General features: G+C 40.4%; 1 protein-coding gene across 1 annotated transcript; it reads right to left on the bottom strand.

Moving 5' to 3' along the window:
* Positions 1-813: 813 nt before the first annotated feature.
* neto2a (neuropilin (NRP) and tolloid (TLL)-like 2a) lies at positions 814-23,240 on the bottom strand. The gene is made up of 10 exons (XM_086305737.1): positions 22,737-23,240; positions 18,150-18,206; positions 17,743-17,886; positions 14,549-14,797; positions 14,018-14,065; positions 13,352-13,479; positions 9,059-9,287; positions 4,841-4,954; positions 4,584-4,714; positions 814-2,732 (listed from the first exon to the last, which is right to left on the bottom strand). The coding sequence occupies exons 1-10, from the start codon at positions 22,744-22,746 to the stop codon at positions 1,986-1,988; spliced, it is 1,857 nt and encodes a 618-aa protein (XP_086161863.1). The 5' UTR covers positions 22,747-23,240; the 3' UTR covers positions 814-1,985.
* Positions 23,241-23,769: the final 529 nt, after the last annotated feature.

The raw sequence follows: 23,769 nt of genomic DNA, 5'->3' as shown, positions 1-23,769 counted from the left end.
CTTCACAAAGATTTTAGACTCATAATGTTCAGAAAATGATTACTTGCTGCAGGCTGTACTTAGTTTTTCACAGTACTGCATACTTTGGCTGACTGTTATTTGTAGTGAGCTGTGAGACTTTGTGAAATCTGCTCTACTGTATCTCTATTGTAGGGCCTGCCTTACGATATAAAGCGCCTTGAGGTGACTGTTGTTGTGGTTTGGCGCTATATAAATAAAATTGAATTGAATTGTTCAAGAGTGATTTCAGCATAATGTATTGATTAATATCATTAGATTGAATCCCGAGACAGCACGTGTAGGTGTCACTGTGTAGGTGACCAGCCCAATGCATAAAGGAATTAGCATCAATAACGGCCAAATACTTTAAGACTGTGTCATAAGCTTTTAACAAGGCAAACACATCATGACAGCAAAGCAAATAAGAGAGCAAGTGAGAGACAGAGTGAGAAGCAAAGAGAAAATAATAATCTGTAAATATTAATTAAGCTTAATTGGTCTTTGGTGGTCAGGAAGCAATGCATTATGCATTCCACTCAAAAAGTCTTTTAAGCACAACAGATGATGGAAGTGGAATTTGTCAGCTTTTGATTATTTGTGTTCAACTTAAACTCAATCTTAAGGTTCGCACAACTCAGGGAATAAAGTATCCCCACAGCCCCTTTTGCATCAAAGCAAACCAAAACACTTTGCATAGGCTGTGTCTGTTCTGCCTGCATGTCACAAAGTGAATCTTGTCCTGACATCTCCAGCCTGAGCAGAGTTACTTTTATGTTTTTTTGGTTACAGCGAACAGAAACACTCACACGGTGAGGTGAATAAGCTCTCATTTAATTCAACAAAATGAAATTATACAACTAGTGGTTAAAATCATAATTGAGTCCCAAGTAGGCTACATGTCTGTCACTGTAAGGAAACAGGTTGTGCTTGTTTTACACACTCGATTCATGGGGACACAGAGGAATTACATTTTCTCCTTTTAAGGGTAGGGGTTTGGAGAGGCATGGCAGAGAGAGGCTATCTTGATTCAAGCCAGGGCTCACATCCAAATATTTATATCTGATAAATGATCACTCAAAGTCTGAATCCTCTTATGCTATAAAACTCACAGAGCAGAAATAGTCTTTTTCTGTATTTTTTAGCAAAATAAGACAGTCTCTTCATGTGCTCTTCCTGAGGAGAGACTGAATGAAGTGTACCTTCTGTATATGTGAGGTAACCATGAAAAATACATAATTATTATAGTAATATCACATAATTATCATCGCCATCTTCATATTTAGTTGATCATTATTGATAACAACAACTTCTTCATCTTCCACCTCATCATCAACACAACATGTCATGGATGAGTCACCTTCATAAAATCGTCTGAGCAACAAATAAAAAAGATCAAAGAGTTAAAAGCCAAGCATCATCGTGAGGCTGGATACATACTGGTCTTAACGGTACAGTACACTGACAAAAATAAAGACTCAAATAAATTATTAGAAGACACACTATCGATCATATATCATATATCTGTGCATGGCAGGTGAATAAATGCAAAAAGTCAGTCTACAACATCTCTCCAGGTTTCTCTCTTTCTGTGTTTGAGTGGTAACCCAACAGAGAGAAGTCTGGGTCTACATGCGAGAACATTCTCCTAAAAGTCTCTGATGGAAGGAGATGTTTATTGAGTATAAGACTGCAGAGACCAGATGTCTCCACACTTTGTGCACTCCGAATCATTCAGTATCCTGAAGAACAGAACCAGTAGTTATGTCAGATTTTTTCCCCACTTCCTTTTAGTTCTTTTGATCCATTCTTCCCAAACCTACACATGAGAATGAGAGGAGTCCTCGAGATTTAACCCACAATACCAGTGCTTGAAGACCAATGGCAGAAGAGCACGCAGGAGTAATCAGTTTGGAATTATAGTCCTCCTGTCTTGCATTCTTTAGATGATCGACCTGCAAGATCTGTTTCCATTTCTTTTCTTCCATCTAAAAGTCCATGGACATCGAGCGCTGTTGTGGATCAACTATGGTGGTACTGTTACGAGCACTGTTGCCACGAACACTGAGGGTTCCACAGGCTCCTCCCATCCCACCAATACCTCCAGCGATGCCACTAGGCCCTGCCATGCTCATGGCTCCTGCCATACTCATTCCACCACCCATCCCACCACCCATTGCCACTCCTCCCGTTATACCCACCGCTCCACCAATTGCTCCTCCTGCAATCCCTGATGCTCCTCCTCCTCCCATTGCTCCTCCACCTGCGGCTCCTCCACCCACTCCTGTTGCACCGCGCCCATAAATCTCACATGTGGTCTCCTCTGTGACTCGGTCCTCAATGACCTGCTGGTCGCAGTCGTGAGTCTGTGAGTGCTGCTTGTAGCCATAGCAGCTCTTCTTATAGCTGGCTGTGGAGTTGAAAGTCTTCATGGGTGGCGGCTTGGAGAAGTCGTTGTGGTAGGACAGCTCCATCGAGCTCAGAGTGGTGCGGCTGTGTTTCATACTGCCACCGCCAGTAGCCACAGAGCCTTGTGAACCACAGTGGTGCTCGTGGACGCAGCGGGACATAGTGGAGGAGCGCCGCATCTTGTGGAAGCTGTCCAGCTCCTCAGAAAGGTCAGCTAAGTCAGAGGACATCTCTTTGTCACGCAAAGAGAAGAGCTCGTAGTGGGGAGGGTCGAAGACCTCCTGGAATCCAGCTTTATTGAAAACACCAGGACGTCGAGCTACAACCTTGAAAAGAAAAAGATCCATTCAGACGATACACTTAAGTGATTACCAGGCCACTGGTTGTCCACTGTGATGCAGCATGAGCATATATCAAGACAATAGAAGGAATAACCATTTTAAGTCTTAAAACTGTCAAAAAAAATGTAATAAATGTGCTGCTTGAAGCACTCTGAAAACTAAATCTCTCCTTTTCCTATATGAGTGATTTGGTCCAATGTGGACAGAGATTTAATTATTTTCCCCTTTTCATCAGGACCTCTCCAACATTAGACACTTCAAAACCTTGGGTTTTAAATCAGAATGAATTTGTACTTTTATGTGTCTCATTTCTTACTCAAATCATCTCATTTTATGCTTCTTTTTCTTTAATTTTATCATGTCTTCCTATGTTTTTATCTCTTTTGATTATCTGAAATGTACAGCACCTTGGTTGACAGTTGTTGTTTTAAATGTGCTATATAAATAAATTTGACTTTGACTAATTTATCACATGAGACATTTATGTATGTTTTCTTTTTTGTGCTGATTAACTGGATGGGTGTCAGCTGGGAAATGCCAGTTAAATGTTAAATCTGAAACACCTAACTCTGAATCTTCTCTAACTTTCTCCACTTAAACAGTCATGTTTCTAAAATGGTAAAACAAGTACTTAAGCACTTGTTTTAGTAAGTACCTTTTGTGCCATAAACATGAATGAATAATTTAACTCAATGCACATTATTTGCTTGCTTTTTAATATATATATTTTATATCCATTTAAAGCATGAGTCAAAAGGAGAGTACTCCTTTTTAGGGTCTCCACTTTGAAAAATGTTCAGCACTCACTCAGGGAGAAATCCATTATGGGAGAGTCAGACTCCAATATTTCTGGCCACCTCAAGACAGCCATAAAGTAATGCTTACTGAGTAAGTAATGGGTTCTGGGAGTTATGAGGCATCATAGAGTGATGTAAAAATAGATGGAAAAGGAAGCTTAAGAGAAAATGGTGTAACATAAGAAGATATTACAATGCGACTATACATTTCCTATCTCATGTACTGGATTATTTATGACATGTGGTGAAATCTAAGCATAAGCTTTTTTTGTTTTCTGTCTTTAGAGCTACATTCGTTTCCAACTTGTAAGTAATTCCATTGCTTTTAATATTGTATCATCTTTTTAGGCTCCGACATCTCTTAGTTGAATGAAAGTCATGAAAGTCCAACCACCGTCTTTGGACCTAATAGATCATAGAGATGACGCAAATCCCCCTGGGTCTGCCTTGAGTTGATCCCCGGTTAGGCCCTCCTGACTCGATTTCCTGAATGCTGCAGTTTTATCGTGGGAGATGTTGATTCCTGTGCATGAGAGTTTCTATAGATAGGTGTAAATATGGGCTGTCTTGATACACAATGTGATGAGGTTGAGAGCCATACAGGGGTAAAGGGGTGGGGGGATGGTGGGAGGGGTTCACATGGTGTGTTTTCTGTCTTGCTCACTTTTTTCTTTTTCTTTTTTCTTCTTTTTTTTGAGTTATTTGTTTTTTTTTTTGTTTGCTTTAAAAAAAATCTGTAATTATTAATGTTGCTATGCTGTTATTATTATTGTTGTTGTTATTATTATTATTATTATTATTATTATTATTATGCTTGTATTTTCTGTGTTTGGTTTTCAGATGTCTGAGGTTAACCTTGAAAGGCATAGATACAAGTTGTGAGTTTTCTGTTTGTTTTTTTGCTTTGTTTGTTTGTTTGTTTGTTTTTATTTGTTTTCCAATTTAAAAATGAAAATAAAGCTTGGGAAAAAAAAAGAAAAGTCAAAAAAAAATAATGAAAGTCCAACTACAACCAATGGCAAAACAAAGACTGTATTACCTTTTTTCTTGGCTGTTTCATTTGGACCAGGATGGAGATGATAAGAAGAACAAGAACTATGCCTGATGAGACGCCGATAACGGTGCCATGGGTCTTAGTGATCTGATGAAAAAGCCCCTTAGATCGCTTCTCTGTAGCAAAAAGGTTAACGAGAGGGAAAAAAGCAATGAAAACTGGGAAATTTAAAAGCAAATCCAAACTCTACAAACATGCCATGTAAATCTTAATCAGCTAGCTGGAAGAAAGAAGATAATCACCTTTGCAGTGGTTTTCATCCCATGGGTAGACACAGTTCTGAACGCCATTGCAGACCAGGGAGTTGTTAATACACATGTTGCTGTGACAGAAGAAAGTATTGTCGTTGCAAGGAGCTGCAGGCAAAAGACAATACACCGAGATAATGGAATTTAGAAAAAAAGAAAACATCTGTCTAACAGTGCTGAGTAAAAGATGACTACACTGTGAAAAGGACCAGAAGCTATTTTGATGATAACAATAAAACAATAACAATAAAAGAACAATCATTTGGCTGTGGAAATCTGTAGAGGCCCGTAATAAAAGATGAAATGTTCTATTATTTTCTGAAACACTGGAGGTCTAATGGAGACACAGTACACATAAGGCCATGCATCATCATTTCCTGCACACATAACATCGGAGTGACGAGGGGAGGAGATGACGGCTTCACTAAACTGCAGCCATCACGTCAAGAGACTCTAACAGAGGGGAGACAGAGAGCAGGTGGAGAGGGGGAATAGGGAAAAGATGAAAAGAAAGGCAGAGGTGGGGATGTGGGGGCAGAAATGGCTTCGGTTCATCATGGGGGTGCAGGTGGTTAGGCAGGTGCCGCGAGACACAGCACATTAAAGCAACTTTCAGCGTATGAAGACTGTGATGGCAGAGACAGAGATGGCTGGTAATTGAGGCTGGCTGCTGGGCTCAGGAGACCGATGCACTTCCAGTCAGCAGGAAGACATGCAAGGCTGAAAGAAGATGCAGATGACTGCATACTCGTATAGACAAGTTTGGAGCTGCAGCAAAAGCCAATTCTTATCTGCCAAGTGGAACTAGAGATGGGTGATGTGGAAACTGGGTTTAGGTTACTTAAGGATATTTATAGAGTATTTTGTTTATTAGTCCAGAGGAATTGTTTAGCAGACAGAATATTTTAACACTAATAGTTGGTTAATATTTCACAAAGTCCTCTATATAACAAATGGAAAATTCATGTCGGGTTGTAAAGAAACAGGAGTGTGCAACTAAAACTTCTTATTGAGTCTAATACAAAATAAGGGAAATTAGAAAACCTGATCTTTGTGAGAGCAGCCCTATATTATAAACACTTTTAACGCCAAGTGTGTCATATTCGATACATGAGTTTCTGTGTGGTTCAGTGTGTTTTTCCCCCAAAAAATCTGATCATATGAATCATCGGACACATGCATTGCCACTGTAAAAAACTGCACAGAAATACCAGGAGCAAAACTAAAACTAAACTACTACTAAAACTAATACATGCAAATTATTATTTTATTTTTCTTTAATTTGTCAGAAGGTTCAATAAACACTCTAGTTTCTAAAAATTTGAATTTTATGGTAATTATTTCATGGTTCAAGCTTTACAGGGTTAAAACAGCTGATGAGTAGTATGCTTTCATTTAATTTGTTTCCATTTCAGTTGCCAACAATAACAGAAAATGATGTCTACAGGATATTTTCTTCATCTAATTTCAAGTCGGTTTTACACTAAATCCATTAGTATCCAATTATTTGTATAAGACGTGTCGTATATCCTGGACAGGATGGCGCAGGCACAGAAACAGCCATTCACGCTCACATACACGACAAACAGGAATCACTGAGTAACAAATGGGAGTTCAGAGAGGGAAAACATGCCAAGTCCACACTGAGAGATTCAAAGCCAGAACAGTGCTAAGCACACTGTCCAATCCTAAAGCTCATAACTTGTGCAAAATATGACCCAATCAGATTTGTCCTGTTCAGTTGAGTAAAGGATGTAACAGAGAATAGATTGGAATAAAGTAATGATAACATAAAAAACAAAAACAATTATGATTAATGTATGCCTCATATTTATACTTCTTTGTTGAGCCCAAAGGATGAGCATGCTTTTAAAATGGTGTTCACAAAGATAAATATTGTTCCTCTTCGCATGCAGTACAAAGCAAAATCTGTCTCTTATGGCTTGTTCGCTTCTCCAAACTGTCCCTTCCAAGCTCCCCTGAGTAAATCATTCCACCCCTTTTTCCTCTCTCTTTTTTTAAACACACAAGCTTAGCGGCTGTGTGCACACACACTCTCTGAGTCTTTATCACAGCTGAAACAGACTCTAGTTTGCTCTACTAGTTTCAACCCTCTTCCAAGGTCCATTGTGATGAGGGCTTTGTGCCTCCATTTGCTTCCTCTGATTCAGGGTTAAATAACTTTGACAGCGGGACATGCATATGGGCATGTATGTGAGGTTGTGCATGACAGAGTATGTGTGCGCTGGAGTGTGCTCTCCTATTTCCCAGTGAGAAAGTAGACAGGGTCGCTCCCCTGACACCGCCATCACTTCCAAACCGATTATGTGTCTCTCGCCTTCAAAATGTAGTTTCTAGGAAGGTGTCAACAGCGCTTCACCCTCACAGCCTCTCTCCTCACACAAGGACATAACTCATCTGAGTGTGTGCATTGTGTGGCCGTGTGTTTATTTAATAAGGCTTTCATGTGCCTGGTTTACATTTCATAGGGGATTCTGCTGGAAGATTAGAGCACATGACGGAGTGCAAAAGGTACAACTCATCTTGTACTAAGTGACAAAGATTAATTGTTCCCTCTGACCTCCAAGCAAACTTTAAGCCAGTCGCTGACTCTGACCAAATAAAGTTTAGGAGTTCTTCAGGCGTCTTCAGACTACTCTGAGATGAACTGTGTGTTACTCAAAGTCAGAATTAATGAGGATCCAAATGATCTTAAGGACTCTTCAAGTAAAAAAACAAAAAGAAAAACACTCTTGCTGAATCTAAAAGCCTTCAAGTTGCGACTGCAATCGCTATGGGTTTGCTGATGAAAACAACATTAGCATTCACACAGGGCTTGGGAAGTGTGCAGGAGAATGTAGCAATTAATATTTCAGTCCATTCAGGCATTTAATGAAAATATTACAGTGTGCTAACAGAAAACTGTTTTCTGCCTGGCAATTTCTTTCTACTTTATACGCAACCTTTGGCAGCATTTGTCTGAAAATCTCTTGTACTTCAAAAGTGATGAAGCCCAAACTGAAATTACTTCCATTAACCCCATGCAGCATTTCCTTTTACCAAAACAGAGAAATAAATTTCTAGTTTCCTTTTGTAAGTGACCTATAATAAACACAGTATGATGCGGTGACATGCATATCAAGAAACTATTTGATACTTTCAGTTACTTAAAAATGCTGGAGTTAATAATTGGTTTTCTCATATCTGCGGTCTAAACATGGCGCAGCGTAATTAGCTTTCCTTGCTGAAATGCCACTTCAGTGTCTGCTGCTGACTGCTGATGCAAATAGAACACAGGACCTCATAAATCAACTGTTTTTACGACTGCTCGTGTGTGTGGGGTTGATAATTTAGGGCCTGGAAGATCCTGAAAGTATCAACATGTATTTTCTCTTTACGGATGGGAATTGAGAACTGGTTCCAGTTGAGAAGAGGCACCAGATTCTCCAAAGTTTCCGTTTCTTTTATTAGTATGAACACATTTTTATGAAACTTGCTGAATCTAAAACACAAGGCAGCAGAACTTTTTGCATGCCCGAGTCACATGTAAGCGTTTTTCTTCTGTTTATTGAATGTGTTTGGACTCAAATAGTAAATCAGCCATGCTAATGCTGAAAACCTGTGAAGGCTTTTTTTCTTTTTTCCTAAACAGGAAAATGACAAAGACTCATTAGGGAAGTGTTAATGAATCACCAAACCAACAAGCAGAATTGATGATGGCAACAAAATCTTATCTATATAAATCCCTACGGCTTACCCGTTCTTAACAGAGAACTATTCAGCCAAAGAGGGCAAAGAAAACTACAAATCACACTCCTAATAAACAAATAATAACACAAAACTGTTATATTTTATCTTATTTGTCAGCTTAAAAAAAGCTAGAGATGGTTAAATCCCTTTAATTAGTCAATATCTACAGAGATGCATAAAGTGCTGTTCAACAGCAGCGTTAAACCCGCAGCAGAATGCCGGGTTTGATGCCGTAAAAATTGTCTAGCTCACAGTTTTTATACGTGTGGTCAGACTGAGCCCGTTCTGTGTATTCCAGATGGCATCCAGAAACTGATGTCTTATGCTTGTTTTGTTTTTTTAACAGCATAACAAATGGCTCTAGGCCAAATACTCAACCATGTGGAAGTTCACATGAGGAAACAAGATGTTAAAATGCTGGGTCCAGGCTGAATTAGTATTGTCAGGAAGACTGGCACTCACGATCAATAAATGATGTGAACAGCATGCGGAAGCGACTGAGTCGGCTCTTCTCGTCGGCCCACATTCGTACGACTCCCATGTCGTTGTTAAGCATCACATCGTTAGCCACGGTGCTGCAGAACTTGGCCTTGAGGTTTTCAATGGCACTGCTGCCATCGTACACAGCCACGAAGTTCTTCTTACACTCATTGGAATGCTCCATCTGGTAGTCTATGAAGCGCAGGTAGATCTGGGGATGCACAGGAGATGCAAATCAAATGAAATTCACAGCGATACATCACTTCGCTTCACTGCTGTCTAACCATGACAGCAGACTAACTTTACTTTTTATGTCAGCAAAGTGTGAAAAATATTCATTAAATCAGAAAACCCAATATAGCAGACACGGAAGATGTTCAGACACTCGTAATAAACAAAACACAGATAAGAGAAGAACCCCGTGAACCTGTGAATTGTTATAAAGCCCTTCCTTAGAGCATGTAGGTATGGAGGAAGGATAAAGAGTTTAACAGATGGAAAGAACATAGATTTACTTCAACAAAGTAAATCTAATTCATCCAGGTTGTGATACATATAGCAATGTATAGCAATGTGTAAAAGTAAATCTGAGAATATGGAGCAGCGTGCTCTGTGTTCCTCACACACTGTTTTTTTCATGGTTCTCTTCAGAGAATGCCGCAGGGAGGAAAGACTAGTGAGCTGAAGCTGCAGCTCTCCTGGCATTGAAAGTCTGGGCTCAGAATGAAATACTAATGGTGTGTTCACCTGGTCAGAAAGTCAGAAAATTTCAGCTTTCCAGAAATTGCAGTCAAACACAAGTATCAAAACACCTTGTATTTATCATGTTGTACTGACCCAAAATTTAATGGGATTTTTAAAAACCTGACTGAAATGCACTAGTTTGTCCTTGAACATCGCATCGATTCTCAGCCTATAACAGTTTCACCTGGTTATAGCATGAAGCACAAAGAAGCAAGTCATAAAGAATAAGCCAGTTACAAAACAGATTTAATAAAAGCTACTTTCAGCTGCTCCCTTAGTCACAAGGGGTCACGCTAGAAGGTAGTTCTACATGTTTGATCTGCCACATTTTAACACCAGACACTCTTGCTGACACAACCCCATTGAGATATGTGGGTCTCCTTACTGGACTGAAACAGGACCTTTGACTTGTTAGAGAAACGTGTAAAAATGCTAGACTATGCAGCCAGTAGAAAGCATCCTCAATACAGTTTCTTTATTCATATAATTTTGTTACTACACCTGTGCTTTTTCTACAATAACACTACTACTGAGATACAACTTCACTTTGAGCCTGTGCCCTGTTTATGAATGTCTTTCTTACAAACTGGACATAAAGGAAGGTGATGACATGTAAACCTGCATTTTTTTCTAATTACCACTAGGGGGTGACTCCCTATTATAAAGCAGCCTATGAGAAAATACATAGCTATTGCAAACCAATTAATGACCTCAATCAGTAGTTTTACATCAGTTAAGACAAAGTAATTTTCATTATGCTAACATGGATCCATGCTGAGTAAAATAAACAACAAAGCAGGTTATGCTTTAGGATGTGGCTACCTTGACACTATATGAGGGTGCAACACTTTCCATTTCTCAGTCAGAGCCACCTCTTGCACCCAATGTGTGTTTCCAAAAAAATTGGTGACGGTTAAAATGCCAGCCAAGCTTCAAAATTAATTTCACAAACCAGTGGGTTTTGTCACAGTAGCAATGTCCATCTTATCTTTACAGTCTATGTAGCCAGCACAGCATAGTTTGCTTATTATTAAGCCCAAGTATATAACTGTGTTTCATTTCAGCTCCCACTGTGAGTAACTGCATAGCACGAGTCAACAAATTATTCTGCGCACAAGTCACGTCAGGAATAATGACATGATAAAATCATGACCATGGCTCAGATTAAATTTCAGCACATTTAGCTCGCAGACACCGGTGAGCAGGCAGCAGTTAAATAGCTGCTGAGCCTGTTGCTCTTTTCCTTTTGCGTCATTGAGCTAATGTCTGGCCACTAAACTCTGTCCTTCTACTAAATTCAGATCATCTTCACTTCTGCTTCACACTGCACGTGATGAATCAGTGAAGCGATTGTGGAGGCTACTTTTTATGCAAGTAAGAAAAGAATGCGTGTCCATGCAAATCGTGTATGAATAAAATATTACTTTCCTATATACATATCAGTATTTAATGTGCATAGGTAATTACTTGTACTGTGTGAATGGATACTGTGTAATTTGTGACTGAATGCATCTGCCACTTTATACTTAATAGGATGTGCATGAATTTGTGTGCATTAGTGTATTGAGCCCAGTGAGCAGCCCAGGAGTGTGTGGATGACTCATTTAGTCACTAGGGAGAAGCAGAGCAGCAATGAATTAAGGCTAGCCAGGTTGCGGTTGTAATTCCAATGAGATTTTTGATATCTAGTCATAAATATCAGAACTTATCACTGGGTTTTCACTCTTGGCCTGAAAATATTGCCTACTCGTGAATCTCCAGGGCCACACTAAATAAAATTCGCCTGCACTGCTTTTTCCCATGCTGCCTATCTGTGTATTTGCAATGCTCACACCTATTATGTTTTAAATTACAGCCACAGTACAGACAAGACTGCCAGAAGTGTTGTTCTCAATGAAAGGAGCGCACAATGCTACTGTATGTATTACCGTTACATATTTAAATGTAAATAATTTATACACTCACTCAGATTTATATCCACCGATCAGCCACAACACTAAAACCCCTGGAAGGTAAAGTTAATCAGCGGTCATTGTGCTACAATGCAACCTGCCTAGGCATTCATGTGGATGTTACTTTTTTACATGCTAGCCATTCAAATGTGACAAAACTGGCTCAAAAATGTGGCAAAAAACACGTCTATACAAGAGGTTTACTTAAATAGGTGAGGGGTGCCATAGCTGTAACAGACTGAGTACACTCCAAGGAAATAACACTCTCAACACCAACTGCACCGCTACGTTGTAAAAACTGCTCAGCAGCAGCTCAAGGAACATGATTAAAAAAAAGAAAAAAAAAGTATTGAGTTGACTCTGCGTGAATTGGCACAAACCTGATCTACCGACACCCACAAACCACCTCCTAGGCGTCCCCCTTCAGTGGTAAACAGTAAACAGGTGGTTTGTCGGGTTGTGGTTTTACATCTTCTTGGCTGCATGTTTACTTATTTACTTGATATTCTTACAGAGAATATCAAAAATAGTTTCCCAGTGACACAAAAATAGATAAAAGAAATGTGTAATAGCATCACAATAGTAATAGGTGAATGTGCAAAGAATTAATGGTGCAAAGACAGAGAACAGTAGGAAGGTGAAGCAATGGAAAGTGGGGCACACTGAACAGACTGGCAGTATACAAGATGATTTCAGAGTTTACTTCATGACTGTTTAGATATTCTGAGTCGTTCCTATTCTTGTTTGTACTCCAAGGATCCCCCCCACACACACACTCGCTTCAACTCCTTTCAAGTCCTCATGGTAAAATTCAAAATTACTTCTCCTCAGATTTCTTTTCATGGATGACTATTCATATCTATTCTGGGATTAACTGCATTTGTTGCAATGAGATTTTTGTATCATTTTCATGCGATCTTGGACAGGATTCATGCAGGTTTTTGTCATTTCCACAGTTCCATTAGTGGCCAAAATAAATATTCTGAGCTGGGGTGTGAACAGAGCCCCTGTGCTCTTACAATTCACTGAGAAAGATGTGTAACCTCAATTTTCAGTGACGCTGAGAGGCGTGAAATGATTGAACACAACTGAGAGAAACATTACTGATGCTTTAGATGTAAAATTTCTGTCTTTCTGTGGCGCTAACTCAGTATGTTGCCAGTGTAACAAATATCCCCAAGAGAGATGAATAAAAACCCTTTAATGTTATTCCACTTTATTTTGTAGTGAGAATGGAGGATGTTTAGAGATTTTATTTATTCAAGGTGTGCATTTGTCTGGCATAATGAAATGGGTTTGAACATGACTCATTCAAGCAGAAAGATAGACACCAGCTAGATTTTAGTGTTTAGAAAGCACAACAATGGAGCTCGAGCAGGATAGAAAAAATGTGTTAAGGATTGTACCTGGTTACTGACTAAAATTAGTCAGTTTATTTGCTTATTTTATTCAATTTTAAATCATGCTTTTTATTTGTTCTTGTTTCTAATGTCTCTGTAAAGCACTTTGAATCACCTTGTTGTTGAATTGTGCTATACAAATAAACTTGCCTTGCCTTGCCTTGCCTTACTGTACTGACCTTGGACTGAGAAGGAGCCTTGATTGTCCAGATACAGTCCAGGGCATCACCAGGCTTCACTCGTTTTTCTTCCTCCACCTGACTGGAGCGGATAATCCCGTCCCATCCACCAACATTAAACTGGCATTCTGCAGAGAGACAAAAGAAATGTGGAGGAGAAACATTAAAAAAAGAAAAAAAATGAAAGGAGAGAAGGGTGTAAAATAAAAAAGTCAAGAATGGGGTCACATGGATGTACATAAAAGAACCAAATAGAAAAAAAAAGAGCAGAGGATAACAAGAAAAATGGTTATTATGAAAAGAAACACATGACAAACAGAGGGACAGATAATGGATTTTATTGAGGAAAGAAAAGGATTTAAGGCTGAACTGAAGTCAGCAGCATTAGGAAAAAGGACAATAAGAAGACAGAGAAACAAAGAGAGAAAGGCAGGGAGGGAAGAGCAAGATAAAAGAGGTGTGTGTTCATTCTTTCGTGTTCTTTAATTTGTACATGTGTGCTCATGTACGTCCTTTCAATTCATATACAGTCGTATGCCTGTCAAGGTACATTTACGCATTCAGCATTAACGCCAGTGCCTGAGATAGCCTCCGGTAAGCTTCTGAGCACAGAGGAGCTCTTCAAAAAGGATCGAACGCAAACCTGCAAAATACTGAAGAGCTTACCTGGGATGGGGTTTAGCAGTCCACCCACGTGCAGATGAAAATCAGGGTCTGAAATGATAAGATTTGGATGGCACATTACTCTCAATCCACATAGCAGAAACAGGTAAGAAGAGAACACAAGATAAGATCACATTAACGCATCCTAGATAAAGCAGAAAGGAGGTCTGTTTGGAGCTAATATCTGTCACCTGATGGGAGGCACTGATTTCTGGGCATACTGGGTTTAGATTTAGAAGGCTCTGATGTTGGACTTGTCTCTATTGAATCTATGAGAGAACTGTGGATGTCCATTCTGTCTTTTTTCATCATCTTTCACTGGTAATGAACACAAACAAGATGGGAAAGGGGGGAAGATAAGTATTCCTTTTGATATATGGAGATCAGATTCTCCTTTATGTTTTGGGATAAAAGCAAACTAATCAGATCCTGTTCTTCACACATCTTGCTCAAAACCTTTGATGTGTACAAAAACGTGCTTTCACACTCTGTGCCATTACATTCAGTGCAAATGTGCCGTTCGGTTGCTTGTACCTGCAATAAAGGTGTACTCGATTCGGAATCCAAGGCCTTCCAGCTCCTCGTCGCTGGTGAACTTAACCCACATAAAACGTCCTGTGGATGTGACAATCTCTGGATTCTTTCCCCCACAGAAGCGATCAATAAGTGGAGAGAAACCAAATGGCCCATCACGTATTTCGATGTGATCGAAGCGACACTCAAACGATGGCTCTATGTAGTAGTTCTTATCAAAAGACAGCTGAATCCTTTGTCTAGGAAGGGCTTTGGCAAACAAGGGAGCAGAGAGAGAAAAGAAACAAAGGGAGAAAATCTGTGAAAAGAATACAATTAAGTCTTTCCTTTAGAGGACGCAGATAATCTGGGTGGTGACATGAACTTTTTAGAAGTTGGCTCAGAGCAAGGTGCAGATTATAAAGTCTTGTAAATCCTGTTCCACATTGCTGACTGTTAATTTCTGATACTTAGCCATGCTAAATGTTTACTGTATGTAAATGTTTCTTAAGGTTGTATTCAGGCATGATATTCTATTTCTAGAGAGAACCAAAATGATCAAGGAAAATGTGACAAGTGGCCCACAAGAAAGTGGTTTGACTACTGAAAAGTAGCACTGAATTAAAAATGATTAATCCAAACGAAAGTGTTTCCTGTCTCTGTACAGGCTGCATTACTGAGGACTTTCAGAGTAATTTCTGCTATTCAAACTATGAATAATGACCAATATTAGCACAGGTGGTGTTCACCCCCGAATATGATGGTCTAACTCAAAATCCATCCATTCATCCATCCATCCATCCATCCATCCATCCATCCATCCATCCATCCATCGCAGACAAGTTTTAGCTTAGATTTTATACTTTCAAGTTATGCTACTCAGTCTGTTTACAGTGCATTCCCTGTGTGCATACATCACTCAGAAGAATACATATACAGACAGGTGACAAATTAAAGGAAAACCTACAATGAGAAAGTAAGTAAATAAGTCAAATTTATTTATATCTTTTCACAGATAAAAATCACAAAGTGCTTCACAATACAGAAGGCGATTTTGTTTGCTGGGGAAATATTTGGCATGTATAGTTTGAGCCCACTTCTCGCCTCAGAAGAGGTTCACTTCAAATCAGTACAAAGTTGCTCTGAGCATTTCTGAGTCTTCAGTGTATGATGACACATTTCTGTCTGGACTGGAGCGGTCTCTTCAAGGACGAAAATGCTCTATCCATAAGGTATAAGGGTGCACTGAATGAGTATAAAAATTATGTGAGTCACATTTGATTGCCTTTGCATTACCCAATCTTAACCCAGCTGAACGCCTACGACAGACTTCGGACGGAGATGTCAAGCAGTGCTCTCCAACCATCATCAAAGCACCAAATGAGAGAATATATCTTGTGACAAAGTTGTTCATCCTTCCAGTGGGTTACAGAAACTTGTATGATCAATGTCATTTTCTGACAGGTGTGCAATGGCCCAACACTAAAATATTCTATTCTGCACTTTTCCTTTAATGTGTCACCCATGTGTATGTGGACACACATGACCACAGCATCCACAAATGGAGCCACTGTGGGATATGTCAGCACTGCTGTCACTGATTTTGTGAATACACAACACTGCAGTCACAGCATGAACTCTAGTTCACAAGTTCATCTGTCATGCAGATCCAGATGAATGTACTGAATGTTTGTTGCACTTTAATACCATGCCTTCCCTCCCCGCATACACACACACACATAGTCGGTTGCAAGGGCAATTCATGCCTTCAGAGATGAATCATACTAAAAAGAGATGTTCAGGGTGAGGGCGTGGGGCTCTCAATCATGCCAAGCTTGCAGAAGCAAAATGCACCCAGGAAAAGAGAAAAAAGAGCAAGGTCAAGGGTGGTACATGTGTATGGCACAGAGAACAAGTGAACTAAAATAACCAAAGTGATTCTCTTTTCCCTGTGTGAGTTTTTGCTTCTGTTCTTGCCTTTGAATTTGAACCTTTCTGCTTGAATGAGCAGCCTGTATGCCTGCACTTCCTGCTATGAGTGCATTCACTCCCTGATGTGTTGAGTCTCATTTTCTCTATAAATTTCCATCTCCTTCTCTCTCTCTCTCACACACACACACACACACACACACACACACACACACACACACACACACACACACACACACACACACACACACACACACACACACACACACACACACACACACACACACATGTAAATGACACAGCTTGATACGTAAAGAGCAGAATGTATAATCACTGAGCTGATGAACTCTGGGACATGACAATCAATGAGGCTCACTAACCACAGTTTATGATTACAAAGCGATCTGATTAGCTCTTCTACCAAACGTGAGCATCCATCTCGCTGCGATTCAGACTGAAAGGCTGAACACTGGAGCCTGAATATGAATATGACTAAGGCCATTCAGGACTAAATAATAGTAAATGATAGGTTCCATCTGTGGTGTCCCAGGCCTGCTGCGAGGTACTACTGCACACATCAGTAGGCTTATTCACCAACAATAGGTCTGAGCTTGCTTTGTCCACAGGGGGAGCACTTGAGCCATATGAAAAATCTATTCTCCACCACAGAAGGTAAAAGCACGCATCTCATCAGCATGAGAGCCTGTACTTTAACTTCATGGATAAACAGTTCATCAGTTTAGAAAACACATCAAGCAGCATCCCAGACCGCATCTCCTATAGCTACTAATGATGCTTTCCGTTATGTTTCCCGTGCGGCAGGAAACCAAATTACTGATGGGTGTGATATTTCTGGTGAACACTAAAGCTGACAAGAATGCCTACAATTCAGTGATATGCCATCAGAGCTCAGTTGTGTAGCAGATGTTCATCTCTTTTATATTTTACTTCAATAACTGAATCTTTTGCCAATAAAGATGAGCACACTGTAGCACTGCTCTGATGAGACCAGAAGTCAGGCGCTACCCACAATACGCCACTCTCCATCATTCTCAAAGGGTATCTGTGTGCTGAAACAAACTCCGGATGGCTCATTTGGAAAAATGTCAGGCTGATTGCCCGCTAGCAAAAGAACAGAAAATCAGATAGGAGCGAGGTTATATAAAACAATGCCAGTCAGGCTAATGACATTCACTGAAGGAGGCAACACGCTGAAAGGCGGGAAACTGTGTCAGCTGTTCTGGCGCTATGGAGCAGAAGATGAAACATCAGTGATCTGGCTTTACCTTCCAGGATGTAAACACACTCCTTATTGGGTGGATAGGGGTTTGGGTAGTTTGGGGAGGTGAAACTCCCGCCGTTGATGTTGCGGATCCACGTGCCACAGTCGTTCTGGTTGGGCCTCTGGCCGCCATAATCGCTCGGGGATTCTGAAATCAGAAAGACAGCGGGAAAAGAGAGAGCGACAGACAGATGGGGTATTGAGTCAAAGGATGAATGGGGGGATGATTGGAAGGCAAGGAGAGTATACGGAGGATTGGTGCAAGAAAAGGAACAAGCAGGCAGAGGCTATAAAGGGACGAGAGGCCTGAAGGAATTAATGTGATAAAAGTAGAGATAATGCCTCCTCATTTCACACTGGTTCGATATGGATGAAACAACATTAAGAGAAAATAGGAGTACCTGAGCTTACCTTTAGTTCTCTGTGCCAGAGCGAAACCCTCTTCTATTAGAAAGAAGAGTACCCACGCTGTGAAACAGAGATATTACACATTAGTCACAGGTGACTTAAATTCTGTATTCATATCCTCGAGTTCATCAGCAGTAAAGCCACTGAACAGACACCGAATGTGATCGGCTGTGGTATTGATTTCCCCTGTGTCTGATGAAAGTGAAATATAGATCAATATCATTTTTAAGTACGTCTGTGATTGAATTAGTAAATTTTTTAAAAAAAGGTATGGCTGGAAAAGGAAGAGGAGAGCTGAGAGAGAAAAGTTAATGCAATAAGGGTATATCAAGAATGAGAAATGAGGAAGAATGAGGGAAAAAAACAGTCCATTATCAATACAAATTATTCATGGAAGGACAAATAGTGCACAGGCATCCTGGAAATAACACAAATCTAAGATGGAAAGTGAGAACTAGACATGAGGTCACCATTTCATTCATTGCTTTTCAGTGACTGGGTGTTGTGATATATCTGTGTTAATGATAGCCATATTGTCTCAATAAGAAATACTGATATCATGTTCATGTTTTTAAAGATTCATACAGTCATGGTTACAGACTTTTTCTCCAACCCCCATTTACAGTGTCATTTATTTACCGAAAACAGAAGCAAAAAGACACAATTAAGAAAGCTGTACAAAAATTAATTGGACCAGGAGATTTATTTTCATCAGATTTTCCATAAATAGCAGTATTACATTTATTATGAGTCTGTTTGGCCACAATAGTGACACTCTACTACACACTATTATGACAGTACTTGTCATTCCGCGGCACAATAAACAAGGGCTACTGTGATTCTTTTCTCTAATTACACTGCATATTATTTCCATGTTAACTGATGAATTGTTGGTCTATAAAATGTCAAATAAATATTAATCTAAAAGATTGTTTACCTTGTCCTATAAGTACATTTTCACATATGACTATCAAAATGGTTTCAGTTGTTCAGGAATTCCACAGATGCTTAGCGAAACACGAAACGTGGAAGCAAAAGAATATCAATAGCAATAATAGTTTTATCTGCAACACTAAAGTGCAGTGCTAGTAGGCATTTTGGCTTCAGAAATATGTTGCTAATGACAACACTTAATGGAGATAAAGTTCAGTGTGAGATAAAGGCATACATGAAGAAATAATACAGCTAAGATTATATATAGATATGAATGGTGGGAATACTTGAATTAGTCACAGCTTTAAATGTACCTATACAGTGTGAACAGACTTGCAATGATACTTGTAGAGTTATTTAAAGGTAATTTGAATCTACCAACTCCACCTACTAATCTGCAGCCTCTGGGCACCAGAAAGATAAAGCATTCGCACAAAAAAATGGATACCGGGCCTCTGGGCCCACAGCGTTGATGAAAAGACAGGCATCTGGGCAGCGCATGGACACGGCCAATACATGGAATATGTTGTAGTACAATGATATCTGCGCTGAGAGCACGCATGTTACAGCTTCTGACACTGTCTTGCTCTGATAAGCCGCTGTAGACCTGATCCCCACTGAGTTCATAATAGGTTGGCCCGCTCACATCGAATAGGAGAGCAAGTGTGAGCGTGGCACATTGCATAATGGCACCCAGGAAGGACGGATGGAAGACTGACAGAAAGAGAGAGAAAAAGAAAAGAAGCGGGTATCTAATGAAGAACAATCCACATTTAACATGAGCAATGAACACAAACGTACCAGTGAGCCTAGATGCTTAGACTCATTTTGAAATGCACACATACAGAAACCCTCCCTCCCAGCTTCAGGATCTCATTACCTCTGTCTCCATTATCTTGCAGTGAAGTAGGTGGGAGTACGAACTACCACAGGCAATTTTGGAGAGCAGACCACCCAAATAACAGAGAGATGCTGCAAGCTCACACTGAGGCTTTTTCACTGAATAAGCCAGAATCTAAATTCTGAAGATATCTGAAACACTGCTGCCCTCCACAAAGCTAAAGTGTGCACAGTGGGAATCTCACCACACTCCGAAGGCCTTTTGTCAGAAGTTTTAAAACACAGACTTTGTAAGAAGAGTGCTTTTATCTGTAAAGACAGAGGGCTGCAGTGACTTAAATGTGTTTCAAGTCTATAAAAATGTAAACTCACTTAAATGGCAAAGGTTGCATAATTTATTCTGGTAGTTGTAACATATTTTGAAACAATATAAATAAATCAGCAGCTAAACAGGATTTCAGTCTTTGTCACTTCAACATCAAGAGAACAACTTGCAAATGTGTATAAAAACGGGTGGAGTGTGGAGATTATGAACATAGACACAACTTGTAAAAAAAATGAGTTAATGGGCTAACATCTTATGAAATAAAGCACTCTTTTAAAAATGTAGGTTGGGTCATCTCATCCCATTGACCTCTGGTCATTTTAAAGCACAAGAGGAAACGTTACCGCCGGTTTCAACCCTGCTATTCTAGGTCATGTCACTTCATCTTTACATCACTTCTCACTCTGGCGTCCAAACCAAGCAGAAGCTGGGCACAAACTGAGGTCACCGCAGCTTTCTGAACTGAAACAGAATCAGCAGCACTGCTGTACCCTACGGAGACACCCCCTGTTACACGGGTGGGAGAAATATCATTGCAGGCCCATGAGATACTATTGCCTGCCAATGATTTAGTGTGGCTTCAAGATGAATAACTTATGGGCACGAGTTAGAAGTGTCTGGGAATTAGATAATTCCCTTGTGGCTACAAGTACAAAGCAAAGGGACATAGAAACTAAACTGTCTTTATATTAGGGGGAGATGCAGAATTCTTTGTTTAATGGCCACACCAGGCAGAAATATCCTGCAGTTCATCATGGCTGTTGCCAAACAGTTGATAAGATATGAAAGTCTCTAAAAAGGCTTCAGTTTTACTCACACTGTAACCTGTGTAGTGAAATAGTGAGGTACATTCACCCAGAGAGGGTGCTGAAAGCATCAGAAAATCAACAGCGCTGGAACACACCAGACTATGCTGGCTATTAGACTCACTGCAAGCAGGATTGGTTTTCATGTATTAATCTGAGCATTTACAAACACACCTCAAAGTCAGCAAAGGCAGTTCCCTAGAAACAGCAGGTTAGTGACTTAATATGGACAGTAATGCTTGAAGCAGCTTTTATTTTGAAGTGCAAGGAACTCTAGCCTGTTCAGTAGTTTTTACTACTTAAAAATATTTTTCTTTAAGGTTTCTTTGTAAAGCTGAACTTAAAACACTATGTATCTTCTGGTCACTTATTATTAAGACGTGGTCAGGATAGAGTTACATGCCCAGAACTTGTTTTTTCATCCCCGTGTATTGAGCAAACCTCTTGCGGCCAAGCTACTTTCTGGCAGTGACGCTCTCCTCACCTTTGTTAGCGGTGGTTCGCTTTGCTGTTAAATCGTTTTCATGGCCTAAACCTCAGCGCCTCAGCGATGCAGTGAACTGCCCACACATGCAGACCCTTTGACAGGTTCGATGCACTTAATCGGCGTTGCAGCCTTGTGCTCCGGCGCGTGCCTCCTGTGCCAACGGCACGATCCTGTGGCTGCAGCGGGAGTCGCTCCGGCGGCAGCACGCGCGTGTGCGGGACGTCTGTGACTGGCTCTTAAACTTCGTCGTTTCCACCGCAGCAGAGAAGGAACTGGCCATGGTAGCACCCATTGACACCCCTAGCTGTAACCCGTGCATTACAAAGTAATATGAGAGTATATATTTTTAGGTTATTGATAACATATATTAAAACATATAATAGCTTTAAGTTTCCTTTTCTGGACAGATTTACGCTAGGCTACACTGTTTGTGACGAGTTGTTTTTATTACGCCTTATTGGAAGCAGTCAATGCGCGCTGACGGCTCGTATCGTTGCTGTGCGTTTTAAAAAAAAAATTGTATCTGACCTTTGCTGTCCACTATGATCATAAATCTGTTCCCACTGTTTACTGATTGTAAACTGAGTGCCGCACAGATTCTGTTTTTTTTTTCTTGCACCACTGGACCATTACAATATAATAAAACCACAAAACTATTTTTATCGATTAAATGCTCAAAATACCAGATGATTAATGGTGTTCGCTTTTATTTATTTATTAAGTCTTTCTAATTAGCAGCGAATGTGCTCCGGTCGACTAAAGCCAATCAGACCTAACCAAACCCTGGAGGACCTGCGTGGTTTGAGCAGCAGAAGCTTGAACCAAGATCTGTCACAAGAGGGCAAGTAGATGCAAATAAAGGAAGAATGGAAATAGGTGTGACAGAAAGCAGGAAAAAAAAACGTTGAAAACTGTCTGTAAATTGCATCAGATTAAGCGAAAAACATTAAATTAACGAGGCGCATTTTAATATTCTAAAGCGCATCCATGGTTAATAGGCTATTTGAATTTCATGGCACCTTCATTCTGATGGGATCAAATCCCACAACCTGCAGTTAAACTGTCAGCTGCGCTAAAAAGAGAGGATTAAACGTTAAACATTATATCCAAGGTTGAAATGTGCTGTCGTCCGTGTCGTGGCCAAGGAATCAGACCTTGACGCGCACCTCGGATGACCGAGGGGCTCCTGTACAACTCACCTCTGTGCATTTCCTCTGACGATGTGATTCCTAACCCAAAAGCACCTTTTCTAAAAACGCCCTCCTTTTCTGACCATTGTAGGGGTCCACGAGGCTCTTCACAAAATCCAACTTTGCTTGGACAAAAGTAAATCCATTACGCAGAGCCGCGCTCCACCGAGCTCTTCTTCGGCGTTCCCTTTGCTGCAAGAAAAACCCCGCTGCGAGCCTTTCAGCCAGGCATTATTACAGCAAAAGCAGCCTGCAGTTGGACCACGGTGGAGAAGACATGTGGAGGATGGACTGATCCAGCTGGGCTGACGCGCTGTAAGGAGAGGAAGGTAGGTATCCAAAAGACGCAGATGGATGGATGATGGATGGAGAGTGACAGAGAGATGGAGACTGGGGAAGAGTATGGAGGAGGACAGCAGGAGGTGGTGGAGAAGAAGAAGAGTCCGTCTCTGCCAGCTCTCCGCCCGTGTCTGAACTAAGAAACGCTCCTGAACGAGGCTCATTTAAGCCGTGGGCGCTGCTTACATCAATGAGAGGCTTGTCAGAAACACGGTCAAGTTACAGACAACGCACACGGAGCTTTTCCGGTGAGGTATTTCAAAAATAAAGTTTCACTCGCGAACTTGTTGCGATTTTTAAAGAGAAAAGAGCATAAAAAATATCTGTTTATCTATCTATGGGGATAACACTGATTCAGCTATCCCGAATAATACAGTCATGGATAACTAATGTGCTAAATATTGCACATGTGGACACTGCTCTCATTAAGAAAGGGAATGACACGTTTTCCCCACGTTCAACTTTTGCTTGTTTCACTGGATGCTTTTATTTTTAAGGAAATATCATATTTCCGGTTCTGTAACGCTTTATTTGCTGCCTAGTCTAACACAGCGTGCAGCGCACCACCTACTGCTTTGAGTCCCCTTGTCTTCGTCACTGTATCTCTCCGTCAAACATTGTCTCTCTCACTCACACACACACACACACCGACGGCTGGCAATTGTCTATCAATACTGTAGTGTTTTTAATCAGTTGCAATCTG

Source organism: Aulonocara sp. 'chitande type north' Nkhata Bay, linkage group LG1 (genome assembly GCF_057382095.1).
Source record: "Aulonocara sp. 'chitande type north' Nkhata Bay isolate Kocher_YH1m ecotype deep benthic linkage group LG1, A_spYH_male_GT1.1, whole genome shotgun sequence".
Classification (NCBI taxonomy): Eukaryota; Metazoa; Chordata; class Actinopteri; order Cichliformes; family Cichlidae; genus Aulonocara; species Aulonocara sp. 'chitande type north' Nkhata Bay.
Note: the sequence above shows the minus strand (reverse complement) of the source record. Positions and strands in the feature narration are given on the sequence as shown.